Source organism: Haliotis asinina, chromosome 4, assembly GCF_037392515.1.
Source record: "Haliotis asinina isolate JCU_RB_2024 chromosome 4, JCU_Hal_asi_v2, whole genome shotgun sequence".
NCBI classification, from domain to species: Eukaryota; Metazoa; Mollusca; class Gastropoda; order Lepetellida; family Haliotidae; genus Haliotis; species Haliotis asinina.
Window position 1 is genome coordinate 47,514,662 of NC_090283.1, and position 12,098 is coordinate 47,526,759.

Below are 12,098 nucleotides of genomic sequence, written 5' to 3' on the forward strand. Positions count from 1 at the left end.
GAGAGAACGAGGAATGCGCAATTCATCATCATATCCCTGCGAAACAACATGTTTGAGTTGGCAGATCGTTTGGTGGGAATCTACAAGACAGATAACTGCACAAAGTCTGTTACCATCAACCCCAAGAAACTATCTATACCACTGCAGGAGATAAATGCCTAAGACCAACGTGCTTGTACAGACACCAGTCCTGACTGGTGGAAATATCAAATATGACAGTCACTATGAAACAGCAATGCTGATTGGTGGAAATACCAAGGACGGCTGACACATTGTGAATCTCATTCCAGATATTGTAACACCAACGCTGATGGGTCTTTTTTTTTTTCCTTCTAGGACAAGGTGCCCCAATACTGATAGAAGGAACTGTATACTTTCACCGTTTTAAACAAAAATTATGGGACAATTTTCAGAAAGAACTTTTAATGGTATTCATAAAGAATATTTCCATTGACTTTATTATTCATCTGCATACAAGTGGCATATGCATACACCTGTACAAAATCATGGTTATCATCCTAGCTAAACAGGTTTTGAAGGTGCATTCATGCATGGCAGCTATTTGATATCCCCCATTTTACATGTATATTTTATGTCAATCTACTCATGTCATCTCCTTGAAAGTGAGTCCCGTACATGCATCACATTCAGTTTGTTAGACCAAGCCTGTACATGGTTTTAGTACAAGAAATATATTCATGAACCCAGAATGGGATGGGATAAAAACCCAAAACAAAACGGATTGACTGTTTGAATCAGTAAAACCAATTCTGTTGTAAATTTGAGAGTGAAATATGTACACAGTTACAACATAAAAGCTTGAAATGATATCTCACTTTTTGTCAAAGTAGAAAATCCTCATTCATAATGACAAGACGGTTTAAGAAGTAATTTATATTCGTTCGTATAGCAATCAACCTCAGTTCACAAAAAAATATTGTGAGTCCACCGAAATCATATACAAAAAAAGATGTTTGAGTAACTGCCTGGGGAGATAAGATAAGCGGTAGCTGATCTGCTTTATGTCAAAGTCATTCTGAAGACCTAGCCCCTTTAACACTTAAACAACAGGAATTTGGTGTGTTTGGACATGGCTGTGTGTTAACACGTCATTGAGATGATGTGCATTCATAGTTTGTTCACCTCCATGTTAAATGCACTGACTTTCAAGAGTCATAGCTCTAAGAAGCAAAAACAGAAATGGCTCTTGGTTAACTTATGACATTTGTACTTTGTGTGAAAACTATTCCTCATATGTCCTATTCATTCACTTGTATATATCTGTCATTCTGAGATTCTATTCTCTCTCTATGCCTGCTTCTGTCTTCACTCCTCAATAAATCAGACATAAACAAGTGTTGGTACTTTTTATTTACAAATATGTACAGTGTTCAATAAGGACACCAGAAATTCTGGATTCACCTTTGTACAACGGAGCTTCATATTGGAACCAATGTTGTGTCCTCACTATACTCTATAGTAGGGATATAGACCCAACAGACTCATAGTAGCCATCTGGACCTGTTGAATAGCGCTTTGAAAGATGAATGGCAGTGATTTCCTGAGGACCAAAGTCATACTTCCCAAATTTCTGAAGTAAACAAAAAAAAAAAAAAAAAATAAAAGTAACATTGATGTGAGTACATTTAGTTATATTCTTCAGCCACTGATTGGGATCAGACACAAATTGAAGTCTGTGAATGAAGATCTCAAACAAGGAAACAGTTCAGCTATATCAAATTATCACCATGAAGTCTTGGCAGTGGATACAGCATAAATGCTGTCTGAGTTAAAATGCCACACAATCACCCAGTGTGAAGACTGATGTATACACCTCAGCATAAGTAATGCACCACCAAATTATTTTGTCAATGGTTATGCAGTGAATGTGTAAATAATCTACTTTACACTCAGTGATTTAGACACACTGCACGTGAACACAGCTCATAATTGATGAATGGCACAGGATCCCAATGATAACTATCAGAAAACTGATTCAGAACATGCGATACTATTGATGCCAGAGGTGGATATGACTGATATTAAACAGAACATCATGTTCTGTAACTCTGAAGCGTGCCCTTACCTTTTGTAAATGTCTTGCTCAAGAAATAGCAAGTTCATTTTCCAAGGGACAGAACTTTTCCATTGCTTGATTTTGGGCTTTTTTATTGTAATTTGCTTGATCTGGATAAAGTCACAATTTTCGCCACTGTCAGAGCGATATCTCTATCAGATGCTCCAAAAATGTAACTCTGTTCAAATTGATGCCTTTTAGAATATTAAATGCTTTAACAGGAATAGAGGTGGGGTTATAAGAAAGCGGTTTAGTAAAAAATGGGATGGTGAATTACTTACGCTGAGGTGTATACATGTGAGGATGCTCCAAGCCAGTGACTGAAATAATTTTTCAACTCAACCTGACAGCCGGGCTGGTGGCCCATAAATGTTGCCTGCCCACCTTTAAGTAACCTTTTCTTTGACTGGTTCTTACTAAAACCATGTGACTACAGATATCCAATCATATTGTAACTTACTAAGCCAGTTTTAGTGTCCTATTGCTATCTTCACTGGGTGCAGAGTTGCCCATGCATAATTATGGAATATGCTCATAGCTTTCATTCATCTTTCTTAAATCAAAATATGACATTACTTATGCTGACGTGTGTACATATGAGGATGCTCCTTTCACTGTTTGTTCCCCACACTTTTATAGGGGCAGCCTCATTTATAGTCTTGACAAAACAAACTAGTGATTGAGTACTATTATGAGCACTAAATCACAAATCCCTTTAGAGGCAGCTGTCCATGACAAGGTTAATTAAATTTCCTTGTATGTCATGGCAAGTATGTTAAAGCTAGCAACTAACAACTCACCCTTAACACCCCTGCAGCATCAAATGACTCCCTCTCCTTCACATTCCTCCTTGACTCCGTGACTTCAGCCTGGGCAGTTCCACTGGGATCTTTCCTGAACAGCGTGTTCATGACAGTCACATGAAGCTTCACTCTCTCAAACTGTCGAGGCATCAGTCCAGCTGCACTGAACTTGTCCACCAGTCGATCACACAGAATCTGCAGACTGACAGCGCCATGGATGATAATCCATAATTTGATATAGAGCTGAGTTCCCTAAAGATTTATTCTATAACCGCACCTGATACAACTATGACAGAAAATGTTATGTTTAGATACAGAAATGTTCAGTTGTATCATAAAATTGAACAACATGTCTACCTGTTGCTGAGAGTATTTTTGCAGCCCTATAATTAAAATAAAATAATAATTAAATGAAATAAATAAAAACAAAAATTAGAATGCCCAAAGCCAGTATTCATTGTAATAAAATTTGTTTAGAATGGAAAATTTACTGAAGAGCAAATAAACACATTTGGCTGCAGTATAAAATATAAATGAAATTAGTGTATTTATTTTAGATTCAAAGAAACGTGGAAAATAATCTGATTTACCAACATGGTTCAAACACTTGCTCACACTAACAGGATGATTTCTGACATGGACTGAACATTATTGCCTTGCAATGCTGTACCACTGGAAATCAAAAACTATCCAAGAAAAGACTCTTCTAAGTCATCTGAAGACTATCTGTTTTTGCCTCACTGCCGCAGAGCATTTACGTTTAACCAGGCACCATACCTACCATCCCATCCCATCCCATCATACAGCCCATCGATTACTGACTCAATGACTTACACATCATGCGACGCATCTGTCATCTTTATCTGGGCGTACAGGACGTCCACAGCGTTGGGATCATCATTCATGTACTCAAGATCCTGCACCCGAGTCAACAATTTCTGTCCCTTCAGTATTGACCTGGAACAAGTGGGGAGACATACTAGAATATAAAATAAAATAGTCCTTGAAAAGGTCATCAGATGACATAGCTGTTTGGCAGTAAAACTTGCGATCAAAGTGGAACCCCTCTCTAATTCTAGGCCCAAACAACTTGCCATTGCATAGTGATATGTTATATTTGGGATTACACTTTCTTGTACTTTTCTTGGGTGGAGTCCATCCAGGAATTTAATGTACCCCACCAACTTTATGTACCCATGTCCTCCTGAGAGGGTACGTAAGTCCAAAAACATTTGAAGTAAATTTCAGTTTTCCGGTTTTTAATCGTAGAATAAGTGTGTTTTTACTTTATGGCTAGATTTGTCTAAATTGCTAACAGCTGAAGCGATGATGTAAACCCAACTAGGGTCCATGCAGGAAGCAAATGTACTGTAAGTCCCCATGGTCCTTAGTATGGTGATCTACCTTCAGTTGTTGGCAACCTATAGCTCATTTTTATATTGTACTGTCCTCTATAGATACGTTGTTTTAGGTCTATTCACTAGTTTTACCATCTACTCTGTGATATTCTAGTTAGTTTTACTGTCCTTCGTTGACAGGGTTTTACAATGTCCGTGCTAGTAATTCATTTGTATATTTATAATTAATCGTTCTCGTCACGATATGGCTGCAATACTGCCGATGTGACGTTAAATACTAACTCACTCACTTATGTACCCATGTGACAAGTGTATTAATATGCAGAATTCATGTTTCTCAATTAATGCCAGCTTTTGCTTAACAGATCTGTTGAATTGAAGAATGAGCAATACGGATAATATGGAACCTTAATCAATCATATAGTTCATCTGATATCATAAATTAAGAAAAAAAGAAACCACTCTGTGTTGCTGCCTCAGAACTGTGACATGAACTACAGTCGTGCCCCGTTTATCTGAACACCTGTGTTTTTATTGAAATTGTCCGGATAAGCGAATTTTCAGATATCTGAATCACGGGCCATATGTATAAAGAAACGTACAATGAAACGAACATAGTAGGCATCAGACACAATCTTTGTTGATTATGGTACAATGTCTCATACCTGTTCATGCAGTTATGCTCGCTTGAAGAAATCAATCATAGCCTTTTGCACTGGCTGTATAGAAAAGCAAGTGGACTTTTGTCAGTCAGTTTGTCACTGTTGACATTCACAAGATCATCGGCAGTAACAGTCACAGTTGCAACTTGTGCATAGGATTGTAGTACATCGTGAAGTTCCGACAAGGCCGTGTCTACTTGTGGGTCCTCATTTGATTGGATAATATCCACATGACGAAAGCAGTTAGCAATTGTCTTTTCGCTCACAGCTGTCCAGGCTTGCTTGATCATCCGAATTAATTAATTATAGTGACCCACAAATTGACACGCCTAATACCAATTGTGAATAGTCCAAGAGCAACACACACTGACTCCGATCATCTGAACCCCTGGTAGAGTACTGAAACGTCAACTCACTGGACAAGATCCTCCTTACACTGCTGCAGAAGCTCTGTTGCCTTGGTGATCTCGGTATTATTAAGAAGTGCCAGTGTCCCAAGGGTCAGGTGGAGCTTCTTTGGGTTCTGGAACAAGCTGGCATCCAGGCCTCGGTCCTGCAGCATCAGATACAGTGCATTTGGCCCAAAAGCAGACTAATGAATTGCAATCTAACTCAAAAACTAATAAACATACAATGCTCCACGACATGCTGATGATAATGAAAACATCAGACCAACTCAGTGAGAACTTTGCAGAATTTATGTCCTTACAGTAAAACAGTGGTTTAACAAACTATCATTAATATTGACACAGTTCACTATTTGTTACCATGGAGGAGTGCAGAGAAGGGAGGCCAGGTGGTCAACGCCATTAGAAATAGAAATATTCACTGCATGTGAATACATATCTGGTTTGGCAATTTTTTTTTCACTCAAAGTTACAAAAACAATGCAGATCAGGTATTTTAGTATAAGGAATGACGAGTGAAGTTTCATGCCACTTGTAGCAATTTCTTTGCAGGGGACACCAGAAATGGGCTTAATACACTGTACCTAAGTTTGGAACTGAACAAGGTTTTTGGGAATATGGAGTGAGTGATTTTTTACACTGCTTATAACAATATTCCAGCAATATCATGACGGGGCACAAGATATGTGCTCCTCACACTCTACCAGTGTGAGGACAAGTCATGCATGAATACCTCACAAACAAAAGCGCCCCTCAGGACATACTCTATGTAATAACATTTCATTCTGCACAGTAAAAGTGAACACTGATGACCTAGTGAAGCTCCGGGGTAGAACAGGTCTTCAGCAACACATGCTTGATACAAAAGGTGACTATGCTTGTCATAAGAAGGAACTAATGGGATCGGGTGGTTAGACTCGCTGACTTCGTTGACCTGTGTCATTGGTTTCCAGTTGTTCACATCAATACTGATGGGGGCAGTGGGGTAGCCTAGTGGTTAAAGCATTCGCTCGTCACATCGAAGACCCGCGTTCGATTCCCCACATGGATACAATGTGTGAAGCCAATTTTCTGGTGTCCCCCGCCGTGATATTGCTGGAATATTGCTAAAAGTGGCGTAAAACTAAACTCACTCACTCACTCACTCAATACTCATGCTGTTGATCACAGGACTGTCAGGTTCAGACTCAATTATTTACAGACCGCCGCCATATATCTGGAATATTGCTAAGTGCAGCGTAAAACTAAACTCACTCAAACAGTTAACACACATTGTGTGCGGCAGTAACGTTAGGATTTTAACATACATTTGGTCTCTGGGTGTGGAAATCGTTTCATCTTTGGAAGTGGAAATGAGACATGTTTGGTCTACATGGAGTAGTAAACATATCTGGACGTCTGTTGCTGGAAAGGAATGCTACCAACAACTCACCCCATCACACTCGCGGAGCACATCTGTCTTGAAGTCAACAAAAGATTCCTCGATGTTGTTGATGCAGATGGAGAGGAAGTGGGTGAAAGGTTGTTTCTGCCGGGCTGACTCTACGATCAGATCAATCCGTGTCTTGGCAGAACTCACTCCCTTCCTGTCGTGTCCAAGAATGACTGCAACAAGCATTACACTAACAATAACATTTCACCATTCATGACATGGGTAGTTTGTTTGTTGTTTAACATCACACTCAGCAGTGTTCTGGCTATATGGGAGCAGTCTGTAAATAATCGAGCCTGGACCAGACAGTCCAGTGACCAGCAGCATAAACATCTATCTGCACAACTGGGAACTGATGACATGCGTCAACCAGCTCAGTGAATCTGACCACCCAATCAGATTAGTCACCTGTTACGACAAGCACTGGTTTCTGAAGAGATAACAAAACTTTATGGATGATCAACTTAACTTCTTTATTTTTCACAGAAGCAACATTTTGGTATAGCTTCTTATACCATTTTCAAACTTAGGCTTTTTGTGATCTCTACACCACCAACTTCTAGAATACTATTAATCATTGGCTGCAGAAGACAGAATCTAACCTGTATCTTCATAGGTGACATGACAAGGTAGTTTCAAAAGAACATAACATTTTCTATATTCATGCAGTGTGTTTTGCAATAACGACGACTTTTTCTACCATGTTCTACATATAAGAAATATTGATTTCTCAGTGACATTACCTTTTTTTCATTCAGGACTTGAGCAATGCGTAGAGTGATGCTCATGTTATTGATCACTGGATCGTAAGGTCCAGATCCAGTTATTTACAGACCGTCATCATATAACTGCAGCATTGCTCAGTGTGGCATTCGACAACAAACAAAACATGAGAGAGTAGGTTTCAAACAGTCATGACACAAGCAGTGGGTTTCACTACACAGTGCCCAAATCACAACATTATAGCATAAGCATGATGACCATGCACCATGTGTCCTAATTTATTTACAGACCGCCATCATATACCTGGAATATTGTGGAGGGTGGCACAAGCAAAGAAACAAAACTTGATAGAGTAGGTTCCAAAGTCACACAACTGTAGTGAGTCCATCAGCATGATGATGAGCATGTAGGATGAAAACTGTATCCTAACCAGCTGACTTTTAGGGAGGGAGCAGGTTTTCAAGTACATGTATTGTGACCACGTGAGTTCCATCTGGACACATTTTGCAAAATGGGTCAACCAGAAAGCCGACTTATCCATTAAACTTAACAAGAAAGATATTCTTCTTTCCTCTCTGCCACCCAATTTTGGACCAATAAATCATTTGATTAAATTAATAATAGTACACAAACAATTTATTTACAAAAATAGAACATATTTAAAATACAATAAATTTTGATATGATCCAAGAAGTATTCACATGCTTTTATTGCCTTTCAAAATACACAGCAAAACTGTACAGACATCTTTACCAATTTACTCAATTCTGGTCATCTTGTCACCTTTGGTTTACATAAACAATGATATACATGTGCAACTGTATATAAATGCAACAAAATAAATAAACATAAAAAAAAAGGTTTTCTTAGATAAGGTTACTCTCTCATTAAAGCAGGGCTCAAGAAAGTAACCATAAGTGGAAATTATCTTGTAGTCCACGGACAAGTAAGATACCATTATTTGATAGCCTGAATGAAAACTGACTTGTCCCAGACACCGGGCAATGGGGTTTTTGAACCCCTCTTTAAAGTAAGCATTTTGTATCATGTATATCATGATACAGGTCTTTATGTATCAAATAATCAGTTTGATTGTCTTGTGAGTATCACAATAAACTGCAGTGAATGGAAGTTTCACGAAAATAGTTTCTTCTGTGAGTCACTTCCATCACACAGAGAACAGTGATTGTAAAGTCTGATTTCCAGCAGGTCCAATTTAACAGGTTTACATACTAGTCCTCTTTTGATTCAGTCGTGCAACAATCAAACTCTAACTTTCATGAATTTGATTTATTCATGAATATATACTCTTAAAAAAAGTAGGGGATATTCCATCATGCAAGCATACCACTAGCCAATGCCAATGCACATGAGAAAAACACACACACATGCATGCACGCACACGCACGCATGAAACATTTCAAAAGGAATGGAATAAACTGTCACAGTTTCCTTTAACTTTTCTTTTTATCATCTGTCTCATCGTTGGTCTCATCATTTGCATTTTATCGATCTTGTAAACTCAGTATCCCCCACTTCTTTTGAATGGTATATATTTGCATTCATAAAACAGAAAATTGTCCCACAGAGTATTCGGAGCAACCCTATTACATACCAATTTCTCCCTCCTGTCCGGCCTTGGGGATACGAATCTGTGTCTGTGTTTCAACCTCCAGCTTCTTCTTGTTCTCTGCCTTCTTCCCGATGATGAACTTGAAGTATGCACTGGGTATGTTCATTAATATTCGGAAGCCATTTGCTGTCTCTTCAATATTGCTGAAGGCATCACAGACTTCATCGTTATACACACAGCTACTGACATCATCTGTAACAGCAAGCAACCTACATCAGGGGTTTTCAATGTTTGTTTGTTTGGTGCTACACTCAGCAATATTCCAGCTATATGGTAGTGGTCTGTAAATAATTTAATCTTATAAATTGGGGTCCGTTGGTAACCTGGGCCCAGGTCTGTTAATCAGGACCACACAATCCAGAGATCAAAACCATAAGCATTGATGCAATGTGGGTTATGATGACATGTGTCAACCACATCAGCGAACCTGACCCTCCAATCCCGTAGTCATCTTTCATGGCAAGCATGGGTGGCTAAAGACAATGTCTAACCCAGATCTTCACAAGTCATTTATGTCTCATGAGATGGACAGCATGATCTTACTGAAATCCTGGTATGCAGCAATATGTTCTTTCCAGGGTACATCCTGAAATACTTTCACACTGATCTTGTAAACAGGAAACACAAAAAATTCATTCCCAACTTATGTTTCCATTCAAACCATTCACAATAAAAAGAACTAATGTTAGGGCAGCATTTCCATTTTCTGTGTTTCTCATCGACCATTTTCATTTCATTGCCATATTCATATATTTGTAGAAAACACTTGATATTTCTGTGTGAAATAGATGAATAGGTAAGACTTCCGCCCCTGTCCCCACTTTAATTTCATTTTAGTAAAATCATATCACCTGACTATATATTCCTCACCTGATAACAATGAACTTTTGGAATGTTTCTTTAATTGTATCTTAACATACAGAAACACGTATCCAACTTATAAAAATGACACTCTAAGAATAAAATTTAGGGGGATACAGGTGGAAGTCTTTCTGATGAATGTATCCTTAATTAGTCACGGTTAGTAACATAAAAAGATCAAAATTATGTTTTCGTCTTACATTCTTGAAAACCCCAAACACTGGGATATTTCATATATTTGTCTAAACCTCTTAGTATGCACATATTCATGGACAAACACCTAAGATATACACTAGGATGGTGTGGTAGCCTAGTGGTTAAAGCGTTGGCTCATTACACTGATGACCCAGGTTTGATTCCAAACATGGGCACAGTATGTGAAGCCAATTTCTGGTGTTCCCTGCCATGATATTGCTGGAATATTGCTAAAAGTGACGTAAAACCATACTCACTCACTCACTAACATACACTAAATAAGATAAAACACTATCCCTTGAAACATGTAACCTAGCACACTAAATCCAAAAAGCCCTATTGTTATGTACTGACTTGAACTCCCTGAATAAACACATAAAACAGTCACTTTAATCAACTGGTGATTACATATGACCGCTAGCAAAGTCATAACGTCACTATGTGACGCAATCATGTCATGCGCTCACATGCCAATGCGAGTGAATGTAGATCTCACTACATAACAAAAAATTAATATTTCACCCTTACAAAGAATACCCAAGGAAAACATTTAGAACAGATAAACAGTTCCTATAAGGAAAAGCTTGAAACTCCTCAAACATTAAAAGAACTATTACCAAATAACACTAAAGATAATGTATTTACTTTAAATTACTTATATCAGAAGGGTAAAACTTTTACAGGACAGAAAGTTCAATGACCAATCCGCTAATATTTACAGTCCACATTCACTTTATACGTTCCCTAAGAACAAATTCAGTCTTTCTGGTGGACAGACTGGCCTGTTCAAGCATCTGAGAGTGGACTGAAGCACTGGTTCAGATGAACTCATCTCCCCACATGAAACACCAGTATGATTGGAGTCTCTTCGGAGCTGCAACCCTCACCGGTGAACCTGGCTCAACCTGGCACCTGGTCGATGTGTCTGCAACACTGCCCATTACCCACATCGACATCATGTCTCCCACCATGCTGAGCAGTAACTTGTCCTGGTACCCGTTCATGTACATGACGATGGCCTCTCACCCACACTTTACCATCTACTTGTCTGGTCTCTGACATGTTATCACTTTGACACAACAACTTTGTTGACACTGCTGACTGAATGTCCGGTTTTATCAAGTCCAGTTTTGTTCTCTGTTCTCGTCCCAAGAATAACTTGGCTGGTGTCTCATTTGTGACACAGTGAGGAGCAACCCTGTATGCTAACAGGAACTGAGCAACTTTCATTTCAACATTTCCATCACCTTTCCAGATGCTCTCATCGTCTGCTTAAAGGACTGCACCAGTCTTTCAGCCTGACCATTTGTTGCTGGATGGTAGGGAGCAGACAAAACATGCTGAACTCCATTACTCTTCAGGAATGCCTCAAACTCACTTGAAAGAAATTGTGGTCCATTATCAGTCACTAACTGATGGGGCAACCCAAACTGGGCAAACAATTTTCTCACTTCCTTCACTGTAGCTTCTGTAGTTGTGGACTTCCTGATGATTATTTCTGGCCATTTGAAATATGTATCCATAGTCAATAAGAACATGTGACCTGTGAAGTCCAGATGAATGCAATGCCAAGGGCATGATGGACACGACCATGGCCGCACTGCTGAAGACGATGGACTGGACGAATTACTTTTCCATGCTGAATACGTCATGGCAACACCCTCAATATCACTGTAAATACCAGGCCACCATATATAGCTCCTGGCTACCGACTTCATCTTCACTACCCCACAATGGCCCATGTGTAGTTCTTGTAATACATGTTCTCTCATCTTCATGGGAATAATAACTCTCATTCCCCACATAATGCAGCCCATATGCAGTTCATTTCTCCTTGTGTAAAAATGTTTCATTAGAATGCATTATCTTCATGCTCTTGAGACCACCCATTCATCACTGCTGTGTACACTTGGGACAATAAGGCATCATGTCTTGTTTCGTTCCTTA

The 12,098-nt window shown here is 38.9% G+C and overlaps 2 protein-coding genes across 2 annotated transcripts in view; one reads left to right on the top strand and one right to left on the bottom strand.

The window, feature by feature from the left end:
• LOC137281611 (structural maintenance of chromosomes protein 4-like) overlaps positions 1–1,356 on the top strand; it is a 35,211-nt gene extending 33,855 nt beyond the window's left edge. Inside the window, exon 27 of the mRNA XM_067812949.1 lies at positions 1–1,356. Within this exon, the coding sequence (XP_067669050.1) occupies positions 1–162 (162 nt within the window). The 3' untranslated portion in view covers positions 163–1,356.
• Positions 1,353–12,098, bottom strand: part of LOC137281612 (activating signal cointegrator 1 complex subunit 1-like) — a 14,660-nt gene continuing 3,914 nt past the window's right edge. Inside the window, exons 2-7 of the mRNA XM_067812950.1 lie at positions 9,078–9,287; positions 6,740–6,912; positions 5,317–5,453; positions 3,715–3,837; positions 2,878–3,082; positions 1,353–1,591 (exon numbers count right to left, since the gene is read on the bottom strand). Coding sequence (XP_067669051.1) covers positions 1,475–1,591; positions 2,878–3,082; positions 3,715–3,837; positions 5,317–5,453; positions 6,740–6,912; positions 9,078–9,287 — 965 coding nt within the window. The 3' untranslated portion in view covers positions 1,353–1,474. The remainder of the gene's footprint in view (positions 1,592–2,877; positions 3,083–3,714; positions 3,838–5,316; positions 5,454–6,739; positions 6,913–9,077; positions 9,288–12,098) is intronic.